Source organism: Struthio camelus, chromosome 6 (genome assembly GCF_040807025.1).
Source record: "Struthio camelus isolate bStrCam1 chromosome 6, bStrCam1.hap1, whole genome shotgun sequence".
Lineage (NCBI taxonomy): Eukaryota > Metazoa > Chordata > Aves > Struthioniformes > Struthionidae > Struthio > Struthio camelus.
In genome coordinates this window covers 24,689,771-24,717,221 of record NC_090947.1, presented here as the reverse complement: position 1 = coordinate 24,717,221, position 27,451 = coordinate 24,689,771, and the positions used below count along the sequence as shown (strand labels likewise).

Sequence of the window (27,451 nt, the reverse complement as noted above, 5' to 3'; positions counted from 1 at the left end):
TGGGGCCCGCCTGCTTCTAACCCCACGTACGTGTTGCATTGGCAGGGCACGCTGGAGCTGGCCGAGTTCCCCATGGAGAAGGGCTCCCTGGAGCTCCTCAAGCAGAAATGGGAGTCCGGCGAGGCTCCGAGACCCGGCCCCCGGGGGCAGTACGGCCTGGCCGGCAGCCGCCGCTGCCGCCGCTCACCAGCCCCGGCGGGGCGGAGTGGCCGCGCCGCCCCAGCGGCCGCCGCCCCGCGGTCCCCGCAGCCGGAGGAGGCCAGCCCCGCCGCCGCGGAGGGCCAGGAGGGGCGAGCTGGGGGCCCGGCGCCGGATAAAAGCAGCCGCGGCAGCACCATGGAGAAAGTGCCTGCGGACGGCGGGAGGACGGAGGTGTTCAAGGAGGAGCCCCTGGGCGGCCCCCGCCGGATCGAGCGCTTCCCCATCGCCCTGGAGGACCTGAGGAGCCGCTTTGAGGAGCCGGGCGGCGGGGCAACAGGGGGCAGGAAGGTAAGTGCCCAGGCCGGGGACACCCTCCCCCTCGGGGGAAGGGGGACGGGCCGTGCGGGTCTTCCCCCTGCCTCACACCGCCCCTCTTTGCCGCCAGCGACGGCTAACGCCGGCCTTAGCGCCGGAGGGCTCGCCCCTGCCCTGCCGGCCGGCGCTGGGAGGCGGCTGAGGCAAGGGGAAAACGTCCCGCCACCTACCCGACTGCCGCGAACCGCGTGAGCGGAGGAGCGGGAGGGAGCGCGCGGCCCCGCGGGGCGAGGCGAGGCGAGGCGGCGGCGGCGGCACCTGGGGCGATGCCGCGGCGCTGCCTAGAACCGGCCGTTGGGCCCCCCGCGGCGCCGCGCCAACGGCGCTAACGGTCGCCCGCGCGCGCCGGGCCCGGTTACCTGGCGCCTCTCCGGGCAGCGCCGAGGGGGCGGGCGGGCGGGCGGGCGGCGGCGGCGGCGGCGAGGGGAGCACCGCGGCGCTGCCCACAGCGCGCACCCGGCCTCGGTCGCCGCGGCTCCGCTGCCTTTGGGGAGCCGCAGTGGTGGCAAAGCCTGCGCTCGTGAGGGGGAGCGTGAACCTGTACGGGGAGCTGAGATAACCTCGCAGAGAGGGCCCACAGATGAAGAGAGGGCAGCAGACCCCACTAACTGTCAAATCAGTTGGTTTTGTTTCTAAACTACTGAATGGCACCAATTCACAGGAGTTCAGTGCCGACCGACATCCGCTTTGCTTTGTCTCTGTAGATGCTTTAAATACTTTTTAGAAGTACTTTATCTGATCTTCCTCTGTTGATGCGTAAGGTGTAAATATAGGCTATGTGTAAATAATAGGTGAAGTGCTTTTGCCACGGTTAACTGATGAATTAAAACTGGAATTGAAGATTAAGTTGTTTTACCGTAAAAAAAAAAAAAAAAGTAAGTGAAAATCTAGGAATATTAATTTTTTTAATGGTTTCATCTGTAGGGGAAACATGATGCAAGTATGTGGAAGTATGCCAAGTAGCATTTTTGCAAATAGAATAAAATGAGCAGCAGTTCCCCTCCCATAAGATTTCTGATTTTATATCAGTGTAAGTCATTTAGTGTATACTATTAGATGAGTTGCTGCAAAATGTGGCAACATAGCATCCATATTTTTGAGCAGATAGAAAACAGTTCACAAAGACAACACAGTGCCATTTAATCAAATTGCCCATTGTTTAAGTCGTGCTAACTATGAGCACTTTTTCACTGGGACTGAGAAAACAGGAAGAAAGAAACAAAAGAGCAGCTCTTTTAATATACTGAGCAGTTTCTGCTATCTGCCATTCCCTTTTGAAGTATTTAACATTTCATTGCCAGAAGTTCTCTTAAGTTTGAAAACCGTCATTTATGATATCAGCCTTAGTCCTTCAGGTTTTTCTCCCGACTATTTCATTAAAAAACTGGGCGGGAGGGGGTTGCTTTGTTTGTTTGTTTTTTTTAACTGATCATTAGATTGTGATTCTTCATCTGTTTTTCTTTTTTTCCCTGAATATTTACAACAACAGGCAGGCAGGATTTAAACAGATAGCAATAACTACTCTCAAGTTACTCTTGGGGCCTTCTTTTTTGACACATGTAACAGAATACACCTTCAGAGGTCGATAGTGTCTCTTCAATAGAATAGGCTACACCTACACCTCACGGAAAATGTTTTCAGAGGCACCTCTGCTCATCAGGCACATAAGCTATCAAGGCAAATGGGACATTTGGCAAACATATGTCAATATATAAAGGCAATAAAAAAGCAAATATATGATAAACAGGTACCATCTACAGGCAGTCTTGAATAAACTGGTCCCCTTTGCAGTTCTCAGACAAGTTGCCTAAGACATGAATTAGCAATATTGTGTATATTTCAGAGGATTTTCTCACCTGTTCAGTAGTTATTTTTAAAACAAACAAACAAACAAAAAAACCTTAGCTAGAATAGACCTCTATGCAGAATCAACAACGTTCAAGTGGTTCTGAGATTACCAAAAAATTAACTCACAAATAAAACAATCTGTATTGTTGCTGAGCTACTTCATGAGTCAAATGAGGTGAGGATAAAATAACATCAGCTTCATTAATTGCTTTTTTTTTTTTTTTATTAAAGTCTTGAATGGATCAATGGGAAATGACATTACAACAAGAACTAGTGAACACCCATCCTGATAAACCATTTTGAATCTAAATGCAGCACAGTCCTTATGTTATACCTGACTGCTACGTTTCTGCAAGTACCAGCCAAGAGGCTAGTGCAGATCCTGTGATGATGTACGAGCACAGCAGCAATCTTGTGCTTTACTATACCGAAGTGCTGGCAGTGCCTCAAGTATAGATATGCTACTTAGAGTGAAATCTGAACTGGCCTCATTCTCCTGAATACTTTTTCATTAAGAATTTTAATACAGTCATTGTGGCTTTACTTCTGCTGTTTAAGACAAATGACAAAGAGATGAGAGGTGCGGGGGTTTTTTGTTTTGATTTTTTTTTTCTTCATGTTGCAGTGCAGAATGTTTTGTTTTAAAATATTTGAAATAATCTTTTTTCATGGACAACGAAAACAAGTACTTCATTCTGTCTGGGCTTGACATTCTTTCTTTCCAGATGGAAATGAAGATTTACAGGAAATAAATGAAATGTTATCCCTTATGCATATACTCAGCCCTGCCTCAGTGTCCAAGGAGGTTCACTCAAGGCAGAACCACAGAATAACAAACAACAGGGATGTGAAGAGTACTGACAAATGGACTCCAAATTACACTTTTTTATTTACTTTTTGTGTACTAGCTTGCAAATAGCAGCATGAAAAAGCTCCAAAAACGTTCCAAACACTTTGTCAGCCATCCAGATTTATCATATCTAGTAAAGTAAAAACATTAGACGTCCAAAAAAGTCATGCAAAAGTAGGTAGACAGCTAGTTCTGACTCTATGACCTTTCTCACAGATGCTTGCCAGTAAAGATGTCTAGTTTCTACACCTCTGCTTTAACAGCCCCTTCTAATTATTTGGCAACCTAGTGTAACTATGTTACTGGACCATATTACTAGAAGGCAGGAAGTCAAAGTTACAATGGCTTGGGACATGTGGGTGGCCACTGACAGCTAACCAACAGTAGTGGGGGCTACAAGTCAATGAACAGAACAACTGCAAATGCATATACAGTCATTATACAGGTAATGTTGATGGCCTTGCATCCTCTGAGCTAAATAAATTCTTAATAGAAATTACAGCCTTATTGAGCTTTCATTTTCATAATAAACACGTAGGATACTGAAAAGTTAATTAATCTTAATTTAGGCAGCTTTGTTTGTATTTGTGGCTAGAAACTTATTTGCTGTGTTTTACCTCTTCTGCATGAAAACCAAAGTGTTCCTCTAGGTTTTGGTTGCTGTATTTGCATAAACATGGAGTATTTTATACTTTCCACACTGATAACTTAACAAGTGAGGAATGACAAGTTTAAAGAAAAGTCGTCTTTGAATAACTTGTGCTCTGCTTCTTGAGCAAAGATATTCTAATGCTTAATGTCGTGACTTTATACACCACACCAGCCTTCAACACTGGCCAGATAAGAGTTCTCATTTAGTTGGCAGCTAGCATGAAAGTTGCTTTGTAAGAAGTATGTAATAAAGCTCGTAGGCACAAGTGCTTTTGACTAAATCTCTTCTCTACTTTTCTGTTGCTTTTTGTGCTGTGCACTGATAAAATGTTAAAATGAAAAAAGTTTGATAAGATTTTGTGGAATTGTTACTTCTATAAAAATCAAGTATTTATTGTAAACATTAAAATTCTAATAACTATTAAAAAATCTTCCTTTTTCATCTTATTTCCTTTCTTTTGTTAATATTCCAGACTGTCTTTTTATTTTTTCTAGTGTATTTCCACACAGTTCAATTCTTCCTCTTCACTTCTTTGCCTTTGTTATTGCCTTTTTCCCTTCTCCTAGGCTCATTCACCTAAGTGTTCTCTTTCCTCAAATGTCTCCTTCTCTGTCATCTTATCTCTCTTTTTTTTTTTTTATTTTGGTCCTCTCTCCTTTCACTTTTCTTGCTAACTTCTTATAGTTTCTTTTTTCTAAAACAGCAGAAAAGGAGAAAAATGAGTTTTCTTTTCTTTCAATTTCTCCCTCCTCCTCCTCACTTCTCTGCTGTGTTCACACAGGTACCATTTTCTGGCTGCTGCAGAATAACCCTTCCAGTCCATGTACTCATTTATTTACCCACTTAATCATTTGAGCAGCACATGCCCAAAACAAAAATTAGGACATTTGTTTGGAAACACTGTTTGTACAGTTATGAAATGTTGTCACGTAAGCTTTGTCCTAAAGGCCTTACTCATGGAGGAAGAGCTAATAAAATGTACATTTGAAAGTGAGTATAAAATTTAGTCATTGATATCAAAGGCTTCTGATTCTGAAGAGGTATGGATACTTAAGCTGAGCTCATTTACTCACAGATCTTGACAACATAGACCAGAAGCCAGATTGACAAGGTTTCAGAAATCTTTGAAGCATGTAGGCATGTGAGTTCTGTGAAAGGAATCTTCTAAAACAAAAAGTTATAGCCAAATGGATACTGGTGCTACCAACGGCATCAACATCTACATCCAAAATCTAAAGACACAAAAAAGGTGGAAATTACCGATTCATCCTTTGGTAACAGTGAATAAGCATGAAAAAAAATGTGAGATAATACGATTCACAGCAATCTTAGGCTTTACGTGTAGCCTGGACTTAATATCATATATTAAATTAATATACTGAGGCTATTCAAAGGTACATAGTAAAGAATTGATGAATATCTGGTTAATGATAAGGGCTGCAGATGTTAGGGCTGACAAAGACATTTATTAATATAATGATATTTAGTTCTATACTAATTAAATATTACACTATTAAAGAAAAATGTGAGAAGACTTCTGTCATGAAGAACAATAGCAACTTAGTATGCCTCCAGAACATTGCAACATGCTGCATAAAACTGCAGGATGTGTCATTCTAAATACACAAGACACTCTAAAGCCAGTCAAACAGTCTCCTACTTGGACAGAACTATTGCAACTGACAGCACCATCCAGGGAAAGAGTGCACTCCCTTACTACTACCTATATATATGCAGATCATCTCAGCAGAGTTCTGAGTTTAGTTTTCAAATCTAGGACCTGAAAATCTGCTGATATCATATCCAGTTCATAACCTAAGTTCTACTGAGTAAAAGTAATATGTTTGGCTAATTTACAAATTAAAGAACCATCACAAAATAAGTTCTGTCAGTCACTTCAGAAGTTAGTAATTCGGTTATGAATTACCTTATGTATTTTTACTGTTTTTATATCTTGTATCTCTGAGTGCCAGCTCTGGGAAAGTTACTCTTTACATGCCAACAGTGTTTCTACCATCAAGGTCTCTAATGGAACACTTCTTTTAGGGCTACACTGGTTATTATCGCCAAGGTAGAAAAGTTCATCACCTAGTGTTCTACAATCTTCTTGCAGGCTCCCTTACACAACTATGAATATGATCCCTTATTAGAATACCCTCCCCAAAACTATATTTAAACAACAAATACTTGTGAATTTCATTCAAGTCACAGCTTAGTGTTATTAATAAATACAATATAATTGCTGTTAGCATAATCTTTACTAGAAAACTTCTCCATGAAATTGCTTCAGTTCAAAGATCCTTTGCAATTCAAGTATTTTAACCTGCGTTCTGAGTATCTGAATTCTCACAAACAAGCAAACAACTAGTGGAAACAAACAGTCATGGAATCTTCCTGTGTTTTAGTAAACGGAAAATTGTTTGTACATTATGTATTTTAGTGTTCATTTAAAACATTTGAACCTGTCAAAGTTTTAACCTTGGCTAAAATTCTCAAATGTTGGATAGAATCACAGAATGGCTGAGGTTGGAAGGGACCTCTGGAGATCATCTAGCCCAACCTCCCTGCTCAAGCAGGGTCCTCTAGAGCATATTGCCCAGGATCACATCCAGACGGGTTTTGAATATCTCCAGCGAAGGAGACTCCACTACCCCTCTGGGCAACCTGTTCCAGTGCTCTGTCACCCTCACAGTGAAGAAGTTTTTTCTCAGGTTCAGACGGAACTTCCTGCGTTTCAGTTTGTGCCCATTGCCTCTTGTCCTGTTGCTGGGCACCACAAAGAAGAGACTGGCCTCATCCTCTTGACACCCCCCCCCTTCAGATACTTGTACACGTTGATGAGATCAAAATCCTATTAGTATACTTTAAAAAAAGAAGTGACAACAAATATCCTGTTAAACAGATATATATTTTTTTTCTCCAAGCTTTTGCAAATGGATACACAGGTAATCATTATCTATTTGGAAAAATCTATGGCAAAAAAACAGACATGGTCCATCAGTCTTATCCTCTTTTCTTTGGTCACAGAGGGAAAAATACCAAAATGTAATAAAATAATTAGTTTCAACCAGGGACTCAAACAGGATACTCTTTACCCCTTTTTTGTAATTACCTGCTTTTACGGACTGTATCTATAGTGCATGTGTGTACCCACATTTCTGTTAGCTCTAGAGGCAATATCCAAGTTTCTACAACCTCTAGCACTAATCAGTATAAAACCTTTTTTGAACAGATCTGGTTTCATTATCATTAACAGCATTGTTGCCTAAAGCAAAACAAGACTTGAAGACCTGTTGGATCAAGTTTAATATATATGCATAGACAAACTGATGTCTAATTACCTATTCATGTAACTCATATTTTTGTAGTATCTGTATAACTCCTCCATCAAAGTGAAAAATAATGAAGCATTAAAAGGAAAACTCCCTTCCCCTTCTAGTGCAGTAAGATTTTTTTTTCCCTATGAATGAACTAAGCGTGAATAAAGATAATGAAACCAAAGCTAACTCAAAAAGTTGGAATTTGCACTGAGTTCTAAATGATACAGAGTCAGTGTCATCTCTAGTTCCTATGAGAGTCGGCTCTTCTGCATGAGTGCAACGCTTACGAAACATTCAAGCAACTGAATTTATAAGCCACGTTCTCCTAAACCACTGTTTCTTAGTTCTGGTGGAGTCTACCTGTTTTAGGATGGATTATGTGCTATAGAGAACTCAGACTACTAGGACCAGCCCCCAAAGGGTGTCTCATAGCTGAGCAGAGACCTTAAATTAGACCTTTGTGTTTGGTTAGGGGCTCTGGGAGTGATGAACTAAACAGGGAGCAAAATGTTAGATTACTGAGTTCATATGGGTCTTGTAATACTGATTTAATAACCTAGTGCTTTTTATACTATTTGGTGTTCTGTTCAGCTTCATTCCTAGCTTTACTGTGCTGCATTAATCAAACTTAGAAGGTTCGTTATTGTTATTGGCATTCTACTTGCAAGATGCTTTTGATGCTTGTTCCAAGTCCAATTAAACAAAAAAGGGAAAAATAAAACTTTAATTTGAGATATTTGGAATCCCTGTTCTTTTGGACCCTGGTACATTTAGCTGCTAGAGTGATTGTCCTTTGGCCCTCTACTGCATGTATCATCTTACATACTCAGGCATCTTCTCTGGATGCTTCATTTTTACCTTTCTGCTCTTGGGTGATTTTTGCTTTCAGATATTTTTGTAGACATGGCCTCCCAGTTGTGGTGTTCCAGACTTGCCTAAAATTTTTTTTCTCTCTCATCACCCCACCTAGAGACAAACAATATATCAGTTTTTATCCTTCAAGCCAACTTTGCCTATATCATAGTGCTGGTGTTAGTTTTCTTTCCAGCACACAGCTCTCCAGTTCTATTTTGATTTGGTAAACTTTGAATGTCTGTAGTTGCCTCCATGCTACTGTGATACAGGGTGCTAATCCTCATTCTTCAAACCTAGCTTCTGTGGCAACAGAGGTATAGTATTCATAGGAACAGAGAAGTGTAAGTTATTGCACCCTGAGGATCAGATCAGCACTAGATCCATTTTACTATTTATTCTAGCAATAAACAACATCCCTTCTACCCCTGCACTTCTTCAGGTTTTGACTAATTTTAATTGCAAATATAAACACATCAAAGTAATGTTGTGATCAGCTTGAAGTCATCTTTTTGTAGTTATTACTGCTCTTTCATTTTCATATTTCCTATATAACAGATTGTAATGGAGCTTACAGCTGTGTTTTGGAAAGGCCCCCAAAAATTAAAAAAGCTGAAGATAAGCTAAGGTAATGCTTGAGCTGTGGCTTCACAACTACAGGAAGTATTATTACCACGAATCTTGATCTCACTGGAGTGTGGGAATGACCATTGTCAAAGAATATTCAGATTCAGTATTTGTATTCCTAAACCTTTCACAGATTGTCCTCTAGCCAAGCTTATTTACTTGAAAGAAAGAAAGAAACTCGTTTGCAAATGATGCACTGGGAATGCACTGGAAAAATACACCTATATTAAGCACATAACCTCTTCTCATGGAAGAGCAAATACTGGTTCCTCTATATCTGGCATAGGAAGCCCACCCTTAAAAGTACAGATGCAATACATAATATTCTTACCTTACATTTCAGTTTGTTTTCTAGAAGAGCAATATGCTTTTGGTGTAATGTATATTTTTTACATGCTGTTATCAAGAAGTATTATTTTCACAAGGGTGAATAAGACTAAGTCAAAAATTAATTATGTTCCATTATATCAAGTTAAAGACTTTTCATGTAAATTATCTGTAAAGCAGTACATACAGGACAGCCTGACTTCTTTCAGCTCACTTGGAAATGCTGCTTCTTTACTGTATACTGTACCAAATTTATTCTTAACACTAACCTGTGATGTGATGTAGATTTCTGTCTACATTTTGTTATTTTAATATCCATCAAACCGCAATTTCAGATAGAAATAAGGACCCGCAAAAATCCCTGATGATTGCAACTCAAGCCTCTCTTTTTTTACCCTTTTGAACCTGCTGTCTTAATAAAAAGAGAAGTGGAATTGGAGCTGGCATATTAGGGCATTAAGGAACAGTCCATGAGATTGAAATGATGGTAATTGGGTGTTCAAAAAAAATTATTAGAAAACCCTTTAAGTTGTAATATTGTATCACACTGAATTACATCACTAAAGTTACAAATAACTCACCACTGGTAATCTCCAAAAACTTAAGATTAAAATGTGTCCATATTTGTTTTGCAATTTGAAAAATATTTACAAAATCACAAGTACATTTCAAAGTACTTTCCATTACAATATCTGTCCTTCCCAATAGTCTATTTAATTGTAGTGAGATCTGGGGAGAAGTCAATACCCTTATATGTATGGTTTAAAAAAAGAGAGAGTCGTTTGTTCTAACAGCCCCCACTTACGTATTCTGATGGAGAATAGGTTGGAAGCTTGATAGGAAAGCAAAGCTATGAAATCTGCAACTAGTGGAAACATAATTACAGGGAACTATTAAATAATAAAAGCTAAAGAGTATTTAATAACTTTTCAAAACTGATCTGCAACTTTTAAGGTAAGCTTTGTCCTATAAGCAATTTTTCCCTAAATTCCTCCTAGCGCTTAAATTTGATTACTTTTTGTCACATTAAACAAACTAAATGAATTATGTTATCTTTTGTCTTCTGTTTGGTAATTTTTTTCTTACTGCCTCAAGGAGCTAGAAAGAGCCAAAGTAACAGTCTACTAATACAAGTATAAATATTTTATCATATGGTATTTTTCTTCCACCTTTATATTGCCAAGTTCATTTGAATATGGCAGTGTATGGGAAGAGTAGATACATCTTCTTAACACTTGTTGTAGATACCATGTGAAGTAGATGCAAACTGCATAGGCTATTGACAAAGGCTTGTCATTTGCAGCAGTTTAAATTCTAACGTTGAAAAAGTAGAGTTTTAATTAGAATTATTTTTAAACATTTATTCTCAGTACAAGTATGTAGTCTTATCAACTTGCTTAGGAAACAAAATAGCCACAAATGATTGCTGATATTTTAAGTGTAAATAACTGTAGGTAAGATTTTTTTTTTCAAAAACAGAAAAAATATATTGGGCACATAAGGATTAGCACATAAAAATGAGATTAAGCAAGACATAGTTAGGATCATCTACCTTCCAACAACACTGTTAATATGCTTTCCAGCGTAGAACCCTCATTTGTTTAATAAACTGAAAAATACCTTTTTACTGGCATCATCAAGTTAAAATCTGCTGTCCTTTACTCTGACATAAATAATATTAGTCCAGCTTTTCCAGGTAGCTTGAGGCAGAATACAGCCCATCTTCTTTTCACTTAACTGAAGTCCTATAACTTAAATTTAGTTATTTAAGATTAATTCTCCTCTTGTACACAGATAATGATAGCTCAGTGGATTAATGTAGTTGTGAATCAGTTGACTACGACCCAAAAGTCAAAAGCAGAATCTTTTCTGCATCCATTGCCAGAGGTTGCAGCAGAGTAACATGCTTATACAAGAGCTCACATGTAACCTGCCCTAATCTGCAGTCTCTTGTCTGCTTCTGTGGTTGTCTCCCATCGGCAGAGTAGATGCATCTCAAATGAGGCTTCTGCAAGTGTGAAAACGTACCTCAACATAAATAGGTGAAGTCCACTTGGCCTGATAATTTTAAAGAAATATATGACTGGACGAAGCCATCATAGATGCTTCTAAGTACTGTTGCCTTTGCATGAAAGAATATTAGAAATAGCACAGCCTGAAGGAATGATTTCATGAAATATGTTAAAATAAAGCTGACTGCTGACCAAACAATTTTGGTATATATCCAAGTATAGTGATGAAACAAATCCATAAATTACATATTACTTACTCAGGATATACTCTTCCATTTCCGTCAGTCACATTTTGAAGACAGTCGTAGGACGCTGTGAAGCTGCTCAGCACCCTATTTGTAGCATACCTGCTCTTTTGACTAGCTATAGATTTTCATGCCACAACCTCTTTTTTCCCACTCTATGGCAAGGCTTTCAGCAAGCTGATTACAAAAATGATCTCTCTCAGCCTTGATAAATTTCCACGGGCGGAAGAGGTGAAGGACAGAGAATTAACTGATTTGTTTTCCTTGGAAATCAAGACACCCTCTCACAACCAAGAGAGAGGCTAATGGAATTTAGCAAAGCAGTTTATGCTGTGGTATACATTTTGTTGCTCGTTTCTCTTTTGTTCCTAACTTAGAAAACAAAACAAAACACAAGAACTACCCTCAAGTCAATTCTGAAAGCAATAAAAAACTTTTACTCCTGAGAAGAGCTGGAGAGCCCCTGCATTAAGTCATTCACCTCAAAAGAAAGCCAGTCCAGCAGAGAGAACATATCACTTCTTTCTTCACGTCAGAATTGTAGGAGACAACCCTGGTAACTCATTAGGCATGTTGCTTAGGTTTGTCGTATAAACCGATAGGTATATTGTTAAGACCTTAGGCTTCTTCTCAGAAAAAGACTGCTACCTGAGGTAAACCATGTTTCATTAGACCACATCTTTACTACAGGAAAATTCAGGGAACTGAAGATGAGATGTGTAACTGAGTACTATAGAAGCTTACATCTCTACGAGAAATACTTGATTATAGCTCTATCAATTAATCACTGATACAAGAGAGTGCTTATATCACATATATATTACCATATAATGCAAGGTTATGCAACGGTTTTAACAAACTGATCGCTTCAAAGTTGATCTCTTTCGGCCATAATACATTTTCACGGGCAGGAGAGGTGAAGGATAGGGAATTAACTGATGTGTTTTCCTTGCATTCTTGTAGTGGTTTTATGCAGAAACAATAGAGAAGGTTAGAACCAAGTCAGAAATGGCTACATGTAAAATTAAGTCAAGGCCACAGAACCCATAATAAAATATTAAAAAATTAAATAAAATATCTTTTAAGGCTCTGTGCTAGCTAACTTTAATAAAGGTAGCATATGCATAAATGAACGTGCTCAGAAAAAGATTGCCAACTGCGGCAACCACGTTTAAATAGACCACCTCTTGACTAATCAGAATTTCAAGACCAGGGCCCATCTTATTACAGTATTTACCAGTAAAACATGTTTTTATTCTAAGAAGGCAAAATGCAAGCTAATTAAAAATTCTAAAATCTCTTATTCAGGTTGCACTTCCATTGCTAACCCCAAAATGTGCTGTTATTTGTATATGTAAAAATAAATGTAGAAAAATCAGGGCCATTAAGTAACGTTAAACCATGAAGTGACTTCTAAACAATTAGATCAATTCTGTAAAGAACTCTCAGCTGGTTAGGAAGTGAAAGACATTATTATAAGCCAGCTGTAAACATATTTAGAGTTTTGGCAGATTTTTTCTTCCTGGTGGCCACATGTGGACAATGTCCAATAGTAATTATTTGAGTGGAATTAACCCTTCATATTAAAATAAGAGACTATCACAGAATCCCAGAATATATATGTGTGTGTGTGTGTGTGTGTGTGTGTGTGTGTGTGTGTGTGTGTGTATACCCAATGGTAGACTATCTACCCATATATATATATACACACACACACACACAAGAGTAAATAGAATGAGAGACTGAGTTTAATAATTTTGAAGCTAAATCACTTGGGCAGGTCATACAAATTACTCTTGCCACAGTTTATCCACTGGAACTTGGACATAAGTCCTTCTTCTTAGAAAAATTAATGAGTTAGTTATTGGAGCCTTTTAATGAAAGCTTATGGTATCATGCCTGTCCAGTAACTTTCCACTATTTAGAAATAAGCCAATGCCCCATTCTGATAAAATGACAAACATTACAGAAAGATAATATTTTCCCCTTTATATACAAAAAAATTGTTTCTTCTGAAGTGATAAGTGATAATATATTATAATATCGATTTACTGTACTGACTTATTTCCATGAAGCAACTACTTTATTAGCACTCAGAAGCATTGGAATGTTAAAGCTACCAAGGTTTGTGTTTGCTGGAAAGCGATGATGTATGTTTTTCTTAAAATATGTTACAGCAGCCCAACTGAGAAAGTAATTTCATGCTTGCTTTTTAGAGAAACCTATTCAAAGAACTCATTAAAACCATTCATTTAAATAATCTGGTATATGTTCATTAAACTGTGTCCTTTGCTGAAAACATATGAACTGCTGCCAGAAAGTAAATGAGGGGAACAGATGTTTAATGTAAAAGGTTAGACCTTCATTAAAATTGTTTAAACAAGCAGCAACTTTTTTTCCCTCAATGCCTTAAGAAACAGTTATATTTATTCAGCACAGATATGTAATGGGGAAAAAAAGAAATGGAAACCCACAACAACTGTAGGTCTGTTTTGTGCCCCATCAGTGCTTGCATCATTTATAACTTGTATTTTTGTTATGGATGAATAAAAACTAATAGTAAGGAGTGCCTGGGATGACCAAACAATTATCCTTGCTGAAAAGCCTAATCTTGAGGGGAGTGCTATATGGTCAGCCTTATTTTTTGACTTAATATGTACTTTTTAACTCATTCTTTTTATAATACAATACATTTTTCTTTCTTTTGTTTTCATAACCTGTTGTCTAATGCCAAAAGGATCTGCAACATGGAAAGGTCACAATGTCTGTGGGACTTGAATTGTAGGTCATGAAGAAAAGTTTTTGATCAAATTTCAAATTATTTTTCCCCTTAATAGAAATGTTTTTTCTTCTGTGCTTTTATTATCACAGTAAATAGAGTGGCTCTTTATATGTACCTTATAAATCATCTGAAGAAGTGATCCTCCCTCGACTTCATTTATTCTCATTTAACTCATCTTTGAACTGGTCTGGCTTTTTAGAGTTTGGAACATGCACTTAATGTTTACCTTTCTAGAAACTAGACATGTGACAGAGTTCTTGCTGATCTCTACAACCTTTCTCTTCAGGAAAAGCAGCTCTTTAGACGGTGGGAATGGAGCTTTCAAAAGCTCTGTTATTTACAGAGCGCCCCATGAACAATTATAGTTTGTTATTTTTTAATATAGAAGTCTTCTATAACATACTGCTGTTTCTTCCTGTTTAATCAATAAGTTTGCATTGATTCACATTCCATAAGTGTAGCATTTGCAGCTGTTTAGTTATTCTGAGCTGTTTTCTCTGTGTTAGTTACACTGTTAATTATATGTACACACAGAACTAATCATTATTTTCTGGAAAGTGTACCTGCCTTCCGCAACCTGTTATGCAAAGTGGATTTGAAATCACCACAAATGATTCACACTTGCGACAGCATTTTGAACCTTGTTCTCCATGATGCCAGTGTTAACCTAGTTTCTATAGTTATCTAAATGTTAAATAACTAGGCTTTGGCCAAATATGTAAATGTTTTCCAAATAACAGGTTTTAATATTTTACCATATCCTTGTGAATTCTAATTCTTCTGCCCTAAATTCAGATTTACCATTTCACGTGCTATGTTTGAAGATGTGTGCAGCAGAGACAACAATTTGTAACATGATCTCACCTGAAAAGGAAAGAATCAATTTATCTATCATCCATTTTTCCTCACGGTGTGATGTTACTGTCTGAGTTGCTACAACAATGAAGCAAACTTGCTAGAAGAGAGTACCACAGAGCAGTTGGAAAACTGAAACTTTTGTGTCACTGGCTCTTTATGATAAATTAATTTTTTTAAATCTAATTTACATATGAAATCTTTTTGAGAAGAGTACATTTTTGTAAGGAACACAATGGAATATAGTTGCAGTTGCATGACCTCAACTAAAATTTCTACAGGAAGTCACACCTTCTTGCTATTTAATAGATAAGTGTATTGCTTCAAAATTTTCTTGTTACTTACTGCCTATTCAGAGTCCACTAAGATTCCTCAGTGTATCATGTGCTGAGAATAAAGGTGACTTATTTTTAGGATCACTTGTCCTCAACAAATTGCAATGATTTCAGGTCTGGCTCCATTCCCTACGTTCTTCCTGTCCCCTTCTCTTAAAAAGATTTTTTGCCTGTTTCTTGCATGTTGTATTCTTAACTGAAAGAGGCTCTTTCCTATCTGTTATTGGCAGCTGTATCGTTAGTGAGGAACAATTAGTTAACAGAAAAACAAATTGTTACAGTACGTGAAGTGCTACTTCCTAGGATGACTGACCTTCCTAGGAAGCCAGTCTACAAAATCTGAAAGTAGTTTCTGGAATTCGGAAGTAGAAAATAGAAATATTTCCAATAGGAGGATGTCAAATATGCTCCTCCTCTTAGCTGCATGGGCTTGTTCTGCTCACAGAGCCTAAACAAGGCTAAGAACAAGCTCTATTTTCCCACATTTAGGTCCTGACTGTTCATTTTTGCAAGCAGCAGTGCTGTTGTGTCTCAGATGGATAAAGGTGTGTCATAAGTTTTGTTTGAACTCTGAACCACTTATGTCTGAGCAATAGCTACGATTCAGAAGGAACTTTGACAAAATAATGAGCATTTTCAACAGCAACAGCTACACACTACCGAAATTCATCAATTCTCTGGAACGGTGCGTATCACACTTTAAACTTATCTGTCTGCTGTAAAAGCATGGATGGATGTAAATTCTTACACTTTGCTTTAAAATTTGTGCATCTAATTCTTGGTTATTTTTAAAGAGGTATAAACCTATTGGAACAAAAATTATGTCAAAAATTACCAACTGCATGAGTAGATCTTGAAAATATAGCCACAGGTATCCAGGAAAAATACAATAAAAGTTAAAAGAATTGCAGCTTCCTTTTCTTGTCAAAACGTCAATGTAACAGCTAAGGCACCTGCTGGTTCCAGAACATCTTTGATTTTCTATTATTTACTTCAGCTTTGTTAGCCCTCCTAAGTCCATTTGTTAGACTATTTTTTCACTTCCACCCACATTTTCTACATCTGCTGACATGAAACTTCCCTGTAGCTCTAAGGATGCATCAACTTCAGCATTTTAGTTTGGAACAATTCTTTTTAAGCAAATACCCTGAGTAATCTCCTCATGCTTTGATGCAATTCATGGAGTGGTCTTGGAGCACGTTAACTGCATTTTTTTTTAGGTATATTTCAATCCCCAGTGGTCAGTCTCAAATAAAACCTCCCAAAGGGCATATAACACAGCCATTGTGTACTCCCCACCAACTCTTTCACTGTACAGATTTGCTCCTAATGTTTCATGTGACTTACTAACATAGACGTAACCTAAAGATATTGCATGCCATCTCAGCCAGAAATAATTGTATTATATAGCTAATTGCTTTGTTTCAGCATAAAGCAGGTGAGCCTTTCTTAGAGCATACTGGTATTTTTTAAACAGTACTCATCTAATACTTAAGGGTGTATATATATATATATTTGAAAATAAGTAGTATAAACTTGAAAATATATATACATCTCTATTAAAATCTGGAATAACGTAGAGATCATATTTTGAAATTGTTTGCGTCTGTCTGAAATAGTGTGCAAGTCAAGTGCATGCATGTAGCTATTTGCATTTTGAACAATTTATGATTAGACATTTAAGAATTGTAGATTCATCATATCACAGAAATAAATACCTGGAAATAACTTTAAAAGATCACCTAGTTCAAGCCGTTAGATGAAGGCAGGGTAAAAATAACTAGATATTTTCTGACAAACACTGTTTAAACAAAGTCTGCAATTTTCTAATAAAGGATATGTTGCCTTAGGTGTCTGATTCAATGTTTCACTACACTTAAAACTAGAGAAAGTTTTTCCTAGAAAGCCATATTTATTGCAAATTATGTCCACTTAGGATGGACAAAGTTCGGGCTGAAGCATGAAGAAACTGTGTTTGAAAGAAAAGTTTATCTGCTTCTGACATATTTTAAGCTGTCTCCACTTTCCTTTCACTCAGATCACAGTATCAGTTTCAACATTTTCTCAAAGATCATATTTTACAGAATTTGTTGTCTTTTCACTTACTTCTAAATTCTGTTGTCTTTCTCTATGTAGTTCTTAAAATACAGTGTTTCAGAGTCTCATCTAGATGATCCCTAAGAATCACTGAACAGTTTCCTTTTATGCTTTACAGACATTTACTTGTTACAAAATAACATTTGTCTTCCTTGCAACAGATTCACATGGCTGCCTGAGTGGTTCGTCCTCATTTTGAAGTATATGATGGCTTTCAAGTGTACCATGTTGTACTTTTCTTCATAGATTTTTTTTTTTTGGACAGTTTTTCCAACATATCAAGGTGTTTTGTATTCCAGTCCCACATTTTCACCATATTTCAATCAAATTTCTGCTTAATATCATTCAGAAATTTTGAGCATACCCTTTATTCCATCATCTAATGGAATGAATGAATGAATGAATGAAATGACCAGGCCCTGGATCTGCTCTCTCAGTCTGACACTGAACCATTGGTATGTATTTCTAATGTTCAGTTCTTCCACTAATTGTTCACCTGACTTGTGATTTCATCTAGGCAAAAGTTCTCTATTTGGGAAAGGATACTTGCTTCCTCCTTATTCATGGGGTCAGTTTTATCTCGGTAAAGAAACGTTAGGCTGCTTTGACATGATTCATTCTTGAATAATCTGTGCCAACTATTTTTGTCATTTTCTGGGTATTTATGGATTGATTGCTGTTGCTTTGGGTGTCAAAGGGGGTGTTTATGCTTCTTTCTGCTCATATCATGGTGCTGTGTTCAAGCTAGGAGACCTTCATTCAGGAGGGCTCACTGTTATTCAGCTTCTAGTAGAGCTCACATAATGCTGGCTGGCAGCACAGGCAGAGAGCATTCACATCTGTCCTTAAGAGGCAGCATAAATCTAGCAGACTGAGATTCCCCTGATCTTCCTTCCCCCATCTTTACAGACAGGCACTCTGCTTTTCTGTAGTCCTCCTGAGACCCTACTGTTCTCCTCAAGTTCTCAACAATAATGGCAAATGGTTCAGAAATTGCTCTGGCTAGTTGCTTAAGTACTCTGGCAAGTTTCCATCAGGCCTTGTCAACTTCAATATATCTAATTTTTCGAAATATTCCTTTACCCTTTCCTTCCCTATTTTGACCTATGGTTCTCTTCCTCTCTTGTAATAATTGTGTTAAGATTCTGGTCTTTAAAGAACTTAAGGAATCAGCCTTTTATTTGGAAACACACAAAAGAGACCTTGAATACTTAATCCTTGAAATAGAGGTTCTGTGTGCATGAGGCCAATTACATTTAAAAATGTAATATATAGGCATAGTCTTGCCCTTGATTTCACAGAATCACAGAATTGTTTAGGTTGGAAGGGACCTCTGGAGATCATCTAGTCCAACCCCCCTGCTCAAGCAGGGTCACCTAGAGCATATTGCCCAGGATCACATCCAGACAGGTTTTGAATATCTCCAGGGAAGGAGACTCCTCTACCTCTCTGGGCAACCTGTTCCAATGCTCAGTCACCCTCACAGTGAAGAAGTTTTTTCTCAGGTTCAGAAATTTTTGTATAGCTATTTGTATAGCTGCTTTTACCCAGGGAGTTCTGTCTATCTGAGGAAAATAAATGGACTTACAGTCAAAGAATTTGTATGAAATTAAAAAAGAGATTTGCCCCAGAAGCAAAATGTTTTTATAGTTTGATGACCATTTGTCACAACTGATGAAATATCTGGACTTTGGACACCTGCTTTTATCTAAATTACTGCTTCTACTGACAATATTTGCACATACCACATTTATAAATAATTTACTTGATTTCTGAATGTCTAGCAACCAAGTTGGAGCAGTAGCAAATTTCAGACAAATGGCCATTGCATGAGTCAAATCAATTACATGTGCGGTTGTGCTGTGCATGAGAGGCAGGTCTCATGAATCTTACTGCCATTCATGGAGCTGCAAACATTAACAATTTTGTGATCAGATTGCTCCATACAGATGAAAACCACAGAACTGCTATTTATATAAGCAATTTATTGAACTGAACATGGATTAAGAAAAGTTGCTTTCTCATTATGTGTTCTCATTTCTTTGTTTTCTTAATCTTTATGAAAAAAGTTCTGTAATGTTAACAAATCAGTGATCTAAGCCTGATAAAATGCTGATAAAATGGCTGATAAAAGCCATTCTGCCATCCTAGCACTCCATTGAGGAATAGTGGCATTCGCCATAGATTTAAAAAAAAAGTTAAGCAACAAAGTATTGGGATATGTTTTTCTCTCTCATTCAGGGACTTCCAGGTGTTCATATTGATACCTTCGTAGCTGGGTCACTGTAACAATCCTTGAGCACATTGTTAAAGCCTTTCCAGAAAGCAAAAATAAGCAAAATTCCCAAACAAGCTTTTCCATACTATCGAAACTGGAATGGGTAGACTTAAAATGGTCAAAAGTGTCAGGGAGTTTAACTCTTTTGCTTATTTGTGTTCCTGAAACTCAGGGCTTGTTGACTTTTTCCCCCCCAAAAAACTTTTCAGACTGTTATATTTGGTATGGATTTGTGTGTTCCAGAGTACTAAATGATTTTTTATGTTTAGATAATGAACTGAAGAAACAAACACAGAGCACTTTCCAAGGTTAAGCCCAGGGTTTTTTTTATGCTATTGAACACAATAGTACTTCTATCATAATGTATTAACTTATGTCCCTGAAAAGTTGTATGTGAGGTGCTTTTGGACATAGAAAAGTTGCATACAAATCTAACAGATATTCTCAAAGTCTACAAAGTGAGAAAAGCACAAAGTCAAAAAGATTTTTTTTGTAAAAGAACCCAACCAACCAAAAACTTCTAACAGTTTTTGAAATATTTTCAGTTCAATAAAATATCATTTTATTTTGCACTAGTTGGAGTTCTCCATCTGAGCCTGTAATCTGGGAATACAATGAAAGCAGGAGAACCTCATTCACTTCAGGAAAACTGGAAGAACCAAAAACATCAGGTTTGGGATTTTTTTTTAAGTGCTAACACTGTAAAATAAGTCTATTTGTAGTAGTAGAATAGAAATGGAAATAAACATTCTGTAGTCTCTATGTGCAACATTGAAAATTGCACTGATGAAGGAACAGTAACGTAATGGGAAAGAAATACAATGTTGTCTCGATTTGCTCTCCTCCCCTTGTTTTTGGGGTGGATTTGGAAGGATGTTGTTTTGTTTTTACCCTTCATAGTGCATTGGAAGCTGCAGTTGTTACAAGAAGAAATGAGACTGTCAAAAGACCCAACAAATTTCATGTTTTAAAAGATGTTAATTCTAATCTGAACAGATATGAGAGTTGACATTCTTAATATTTATTTAGGGCTTGATTTGGCAGAAATCATCCTCTTGGAAGTCCAGGGTTACGACACACTGACTAACCTTTGGCACATATCTCCAAAAGGGAGAGAAAAGAAGAGAGACTCTGCCTTCCATAAGCTGATGCTATCTCTAATCTGACTGTGCAAGCATATTAAGAGAATGTAGAAATGAAGAAAGCTCAGGGCTTCTTAGGAAAGTCACAAAAAATAATAGCATGAAAGCGCTCTTCTTTAGAGACATGATTTCTCAGAGATGACCCAGAAATTGGGCAGTGTAGAAATAAGCCTTAACATTTTAAAATCTGCAGGCATCAGTAAGGTTAAAACTTTAGAGAGAAGCTGTATATGATGTCCATTGAGTATCCGTGCAATTTGATCTTTAGGGTAAAGAGCTTTGCTTTTTGGGTCATCCAAAAAACAAAACAGAAACAAAAAACCCCACCTCTACTCTCTATGAGCATTTAAGCCAGCAAATTCCTAGCTATCCCTGAGTCTGTAGTACAAACATTTTGGTTATATTGTTCCCAAGCTATTAGCCTGAGGCATCAGAGCTTGATAACCTGCATGTGAAACTGACCGCGAAGTCCTTGGAGCCACAACGCCCAGCAAGAGAGGTGCATTTGGAAAAGTATGCTTTCTTTATAGCATGTTCTTTAACTTCATCCTCACATTGAGGTTAATTTTAGTCTGCAATATTTTATAGATAATACTATCCTACTATAAGGATCCTGAGTATCCTTTTCTACAGTATTTGTCACTTGTGACAGAAAGCAAAAAAAAAAAGAAAGAAAAAAGAAAAAACTTAAAACACTTCACTGCCATTTTGTTTGCTGGTATTTGGGACAATTTACAAGCCTGTGGCACCTTCATCAATTCTTGAAGCATGAAAGTGAAGTGGAAAAATGGGAAGTAAATATGTTTCCCAGGACATGCTAGTAGTGAACAGCACAGATAGGGAAACATATAGGGTTAAGTTGACCAGGAAGGAACTCTGCTTGTGACAAAAGTCTGAGAAACCAACAGGTGGTGGCACGCAAGAAAAAGCAGATCCATTAATTAAGCAGTAGTGGAAGAGACATGACTCGCAACTGTGGAGGACAACGTATAATACGTCAAGTGAACCATTTCAAGCTAACAATCAAATAAGCACTTGCACCAAAACGTACTCACAATTACTGGCTATTTCAATAGCCTATCAAATGTGGAAAATAAATTCCCCAATGTGTCTGTTCCTGTAATTTTTTCCTTTAATCTGTATAACTTCTGTGAGGATAAACTGTTATCACATCCATTATTCTCTGACAGTAACCAGTAGAAAGAGAAGTGGACTCACCATGTTTTCTGAAGTAATTGTCACAAGGTTGAAGTAAACAGATCCAGAATAACTTCACTAAGGAGTTTCATACTACTGTTATGAATCCTCATGAAGGTGAAAGGCTTCCTGAGCTTTCAGAGAGAAATACAGAATAGAACACATTCAATCTCTGTATATCCTAGGCACAGGCACCAGTATATGCATAGATGCCAATGCGTACAGAAGGTACAGTGTCCCACTAAATATTCTGTGCAGTAACTGTCTAGGTCTGAGCATTTTTTTCTAAACTCCAGGGACAAGAAAAACCCTGACGTTAGTTTTAAGACTAGGGTACCTTCAAAGTGGAAATGATACTTACCGGATAACTTGGAAATTTCAAGTACAGTTTCAGATTAGTTTATTTCTGATTCAGGGAAAATAAAAAAAAAAAATAGAGCTCTGTCTTTCTTTAAGAGTATTATCCTACAGTTTAGGCCCACTGGAAAGTAGAGCAACTTCTTAATCATGAAAATTTTGAAAGAGAACCTCTTATTAGATGTCTGTATAACAGAGTTCCCATATGTACTCTTATCTGAAATTATTTGGGGGACTTTGTTCGTACTTTTAGAAGATGGCTAATTACAGAACAGTTAGCCACAGTACAACATCAGAGCCTAAGAAGAGACACCAACAAGTTGATTGTTCCAAACATTTGTATGGCTAAGTAACAGTGGTCATATCATTCCTCTAAGGGGAAATGTTCCACAGTACTGTTTTCATAGTGCATGAATTTCTGTTTTTCCATTCAGTGCACTACTTAGCAAAAACATCATTGAATGGACCCTCCCTCCTGTGGCAAAAGATCCAAATAAATAAATCAAGAGTCAGGCTCAATTCATAAAATTTGCATTTATCGCTAGTTTTTGTGTGTTTTTACCCATTCAAAGGAAGTGACCTGTGCTTGCCCCCTTCCACAATACTGTTACTTCTCAATACATCATTATAGTCTCAGTTTTTTGTAATTCAAACACAAAGTTTTCCATTACTGTAGATTCAAATAGAAAGACTAAGTGATTTGATTTCTCTACATTAAAAATTTTTTTTAAATTCTCTAAACTGTGGCTGTGTAATGACTGTCTTGTCTTTCAGTTGGATTTGAAGAACGACACTCGTAACACACTAGATTTTAAAAGCAACAAAGAATGCTCTGCTTTAGCATGGTCAGACTGAAGCCAGTTAACAACTTAGGAAAAGTCTGAACCTGGATTAAATGAGCTCTGAATTTATGTCTGTCCAGAAAAAGTTCTATTCTCGTTTTCATTTAGTGACAGAGGAAGGCAAAGATTAAAAATAAAAATAAATCAGCAACAACTTTCAATCCAGTTGATGGATTTGTAGCAGGAACTATTGTTAATTTGGACTACTGGTGGTATGTGCAATCAAACACAAAAGCACCCTACCTGCCCTATAAAGCATATAATCAAAGTATATTAAAAAAAGACAGAAAGATAGAATAGATAGGAGAAACAGTTATACAGATGCAGAGAGGGAAGGGGAGAAAAAAAAAAAGAAGTGATCATCAAGCAGCTGCTTAATAATACTATGCAGTAATATATAACTTTTTTGATTTTTTTTGTTTGTTTTTAAATAACCTTGATTAATATCAAGTGAGATTCAGATTTAGATCCTTTCCTTAAGGAAGACTTACCTAAATAATTCTACTATCATTGTAAAATCTCTCGGATGAGCCATTCTTTCTTGAATCATTACACTCATGAGGGCTTTTAATTTTACATTTTGTTACCTACTCTGTTAACTTGGATTCTTTTGGTTCTTTGTTCATTCAGTGATTTCAAGACTGTGATTTCCCTATTTGTAACTAAATGATTATATTCTTTCTTTCTTTCTTTGCGATCAGGTCCTTTCCACTAGTAATGGAAAGGAAATTCAGTTTTTGTACAAGATCTTCTCCGTCTTTTCCCTACAGGATGTTTTCTTGCAGTTTACTTGCATGTTTTTTAAAGTCTAGTAAACTGTCTAGAAACACTAGGAATATAGCATTTTCATATAAGCTAGCTCAATTACCATAAGCTAAAGGCAGGCAGGCAAATAATAGAAATTCCCAAATGTTATAAATAGTTTGCCTGTTTAACAGCTACATGCATAAACACTTTTTAATTAAAGATTCATACATCATTAAAATATATACATCCCAGCTGATTTAAGAATTTTCTTACTACAAAAGTATGTTGTAGTCCATCTCTATTCCCCAAGTCATCCTGGTTGTCCTGTCTTGCTTTTGAATGCCTGCTGTCCTTCAGTGTTGTAAGTTTCCAGATGGAAGGACTGACTTGACAGTTGGCTGAAGTTGGAAGGCACCTCTGGAGATCATCAGGTCCAATCCCCTGCTCAAGCAAGGTCACCTGGATCAAGTTGCCCAGGACCGTGTTCAGTTGGGTTTTGAATATTTCCAAGGATGGAGACTCCACAACCTCTCTGGGAAACCTGTTCCAGTGCTCAGTCACCCTTACGGTGCAAAAGCATTTTCTTATGTTCAGATGGAACTGTGCAAAGTTACTGGTATGTGAAGAGCAAAACTCTGGTAAAAATGTCAGTTGTTAACGCTGTTCACTGAATGATTTTATGTCTGAATAGACTTTAAAACTGCATAATTATTTCGCTTATTTTTCAAGGGAAAAATGATCTGATTTAGTTATATGCCAAGTCAATGGCACTGGCATGTAAACTAATTCTTTTCGGGGCACCAAATAGTCTGTTTAACTGGGGGAAAGCAGAGGAGAGCTTTAACGTTTGCTTCTGCTTCAGCCACCTTTTTGAATATAAATGGCTCACATGCATTTTAACTAATATTAACATTTTCATTAAATAGAGTATTTTTTTTAATTTTACCTCAAATATTGCCCGAAGAGAGAAAGCTACACAAAATATTAAATGAAGTAGTAAAAGCAGATTTTAAAATAAATGAGCCACAATTAAAATCAGGAAGAGAACATTGTAACCTATTTCACTCAAGGTAGACAGAAATTATTTCTGTAGGCTTCAGGCAAACCCAATTTTGTAATCGTTTAAATAATATTGTCAACTCTTAAGCATTCAAAGCTATGACAACTGCTTGAAAACTGTAAAATCGTAAGAATTATCATCTTGGTTTTGAGCTGTTAGTCTTCATATTTTCCACTCACCTTTTCTCCCTAAGCAGTAGAACCAGTAACTTTTTTTTTTTTTTTTTTTTGTAATTAATGAAAGCTGAAACTCATGTAATCATCTATCCTGGAACCTGTCCTGTTAAACACTGTTATTAACGACCTGGAGGACGTGACAGAGCACACTCTTGTTAAGTGCACAGATGATACCAAACTGAGGGGAATTGTTGATGCTGTCAAGGACAGGCCCTGAGCTGGAAGGACCAAGGCAGGCTGGAAGAATAGGCTTAGGAAAAGCCTTAGGAAATTCAGCAAGGACAAATGTGAAGTCATGCACCTGGGAAGGAAAAGCCTCTTGCAACAGGCTAGGAGCTGACTAACTCAGGAGTAGCTCTGCAGAAGAGGCCCTGGGGGGTCTTTGCTGGCAGACAGACAGCAAGCTGAAGGTGAGCCAGCAGCATGTCCTGGCCAAGAAGGGCAACAGCCTCCTGCACTGCATTATCACGAGTACAGCCAGTGGAGCAAGGGAAGTGATTTTGCCCCTCTACACAGCACTCGTTAGGCCCTATCTGGAATATCATGTCCAGGTTTGGGCCACCTAAAGACAAGGCATTGATAAGCAAATTCAACAGAGGGTCACCAAGATGAAGAGGGGTCTAGAGCACTCGTCCTGAGAGGAGGGGCTGAGGGACCTGGGCTTGTTCAGCTTGGAGAAGGGAAGACTTCAGGGACACCTAACAGCAGCCTTCCAATACTGATGAGGAGGCTATCAAGGAGACAGCCAAGTTCATCACACTGATGTGAGGCAGGAGAGTGACAGACAACGGGCATAAGTTGAAACGGGAGAGGTTCATACTGGATGTAAGAAGCTTTTTCACCGTGAGGCCAGCTAGACATTGGAACAGGTGTCCAAAAAGGGTGTGCAGTCTCTGTCCTTGAAGGTTTTCAAGACCCAACTAGATCAACCCTAAGCAACCTGATCTGATCTCTTAGCTGACCCTGCTTTGAGCAGGAGGTTCTGCTAGAGACCTTTTGAGGTTCCTCCCTACCTGAATTATCTTGTGATTCTGTGTGATCCAAGCAATTTTCACTTCCAATGCCTTAAAACTCAGATCATAGAAACTGGCAACACCTCAGTGGTATAAGAAAGGCAGAGCTTTAAGCAGACCCTTTAAACAGAAAGGATAACTTTCCCTGAGCAGGTGTAAGAGATTAGGCATCATGTTATCTTAAGAAGTACTGAAAATCTTTGTATGAGATGCTAACATTGAAAAAAAAATAGCTACAGGTGTATCACTTGGCACAACAAACAGATTATCAAGAGTAAATCATTTTCAAGAATAAGTCACTGAGGAAGAATAAATGGATTTTAGAATGTAAATTTATTTTGTGTGATTTTCTTCTAAATGCTTAGACAATCTGAATTTGTTTATGGAAAAATCAGGAAGAAAGCTACACCATATTATGCACTGTACAGATATAATGAGTTTATTAACCAGAACTTGTTCACTGGGGTTATCCTATGAATTCAAATGTGCCTTAGTTGACATTTAGTCAAAAAGTAACATTTTTTTTTCCACTGCAGGGGAGGGATTTAAACTCTATTATAAAGATTTTTGTAATGTCAAGAATACACAGGACAAAAATATGAAGAAATGTGTTGTATATTTTCATACATTGTAAATTTTGAAGTATATTATTTGTATCAGATCTGGAAAGAATACCTCATTTTATTAATCCAAATTAAAATGTAGATATATTTTACAGCAGTCATTTTTCCAGCAAGTCTTCTATTTGTAGCAAAATTATTGAAAAAGTACAAACTTCATAATATTTCTGTGGCAATAAGCAAGCAAGGAGTATTTTAAGCCTTTGAGCGCTAAGTTCATTTACCTTAAAGTGATTAACATTTTTAGCTTTGAAATGATGGAAAAGACCAAAATTTTCAATATTTTTCTTCATCTTTCAGTGAGTATGTTTTTTATTTTAGTCCTAGAAGACAGTGTATTAATCATTGTATGGATAGCAGCAATCAAAACATTCTCAATTAGGTAAGAAAAAGAAAACAAACAAGAAACAGAAGCTTTAACAGTATTTAAAGGGCAAGCTTATTAACTTTGGGAGTAACCTACCTTTTCTCTTTTCCAGTAGGCTTGGCAACGGAAACAAGAACAACAGGGTTGTATTTTCTTCAAATTTAAAGGTGTTTATCTCTTCATATTCTTTTAAAAATTGGGACATATATTCCCCACAGCCACACAAATTGTTGTTGTTAGTTGCCATCAGAATAATTTCTGTAGTAAAAGATTACTTCTCAAAATGACTGATTTCCTGCTCAACTTACTATTGATCAGTCCCCCTTCAAGTTCT

The 27,451-nt window shown here is 37.6% G+C and overlaps 2 protein-coding genes and 1 long non-coding RNA gene across 14 annotated transcripts in view; 1 reads left to right on the top strand and 2 right to left on the bottom strand.

Moving 5' to 3' along the window:
- LOC104144940 (sodium channel protein type 2 subunit alpha) overlaps window positions 1–156 on the bottom strand; it is a 166,164-nt gene extending 166,008 nt beyond the window's left edge. For all 5 annotated transcript variants that reach the window (XM_068948726.1, XM_068948728.1, XM_068948733.1 and 2 more), the window contains exon 1: window positions 31–156. The gene's annotated coding sequence lies outside the window, so the exon portion shown is untranslated. The remainder of the gene's footprint in view (window positions 1–30) is intronic.
- A 65-nt stretch (window positions 157–221) lies between these two features.
- The window catches only part of XIRP2 (xin actin binding repeat containing 2), a 101,947-nt gene continuing 74,717 nt past the window's right edge, over window positions 222–27,451 (top strand). For 3 of the 8 annotated variants that reach the window (XM_068948706.1, XM_068948705.1, XM_068948713.1), the window contains exons 1-5: window positions 362–489; window positions 17,668–17,773; window positions 20,173–20,267; window positions 27,072–27,132; window positions 27,230–27,284. In XM_068948706.1, coding sequence (XP_068804807.1) covers window positions 17,718–17,773; window positions 20,173–20,267; window positions 27,072–27,132; window positions 27,230–27,284 — 267 coding nt within the window. In that variant the 5' untranslated portion in view covers window positions 362–489; window positions 17,668–17,717. Of the gene's footprint in view, window positions 490–17,667; window positions 17,774–20,172; window positions 20,268–24,238; window positions 24,498–27,071; window positions 27,133–27,229; window positions 27,285–27,451 lie in introns of all 8 variants that reach the window. The other 5 variants (XM_068948707.1, XM_068948708.1, XM_068948710.1 and 2 more) reach the window with 5 other exon arrangements.
- Window positions 1,523–27,290, bottom strand: LOC138067649 (uncharacterized). The gene is made up of 3 exons (XR_011141928.1): window positions 27,214–27,290; window positions 21,957–22,069; window positions 1,523–11,050 (listed from the first exon to the last, which is right to left on the bottom strand). It is a non-coding gene; the product is annotated as an uncharacterized lncRNA (long non-coding RNA).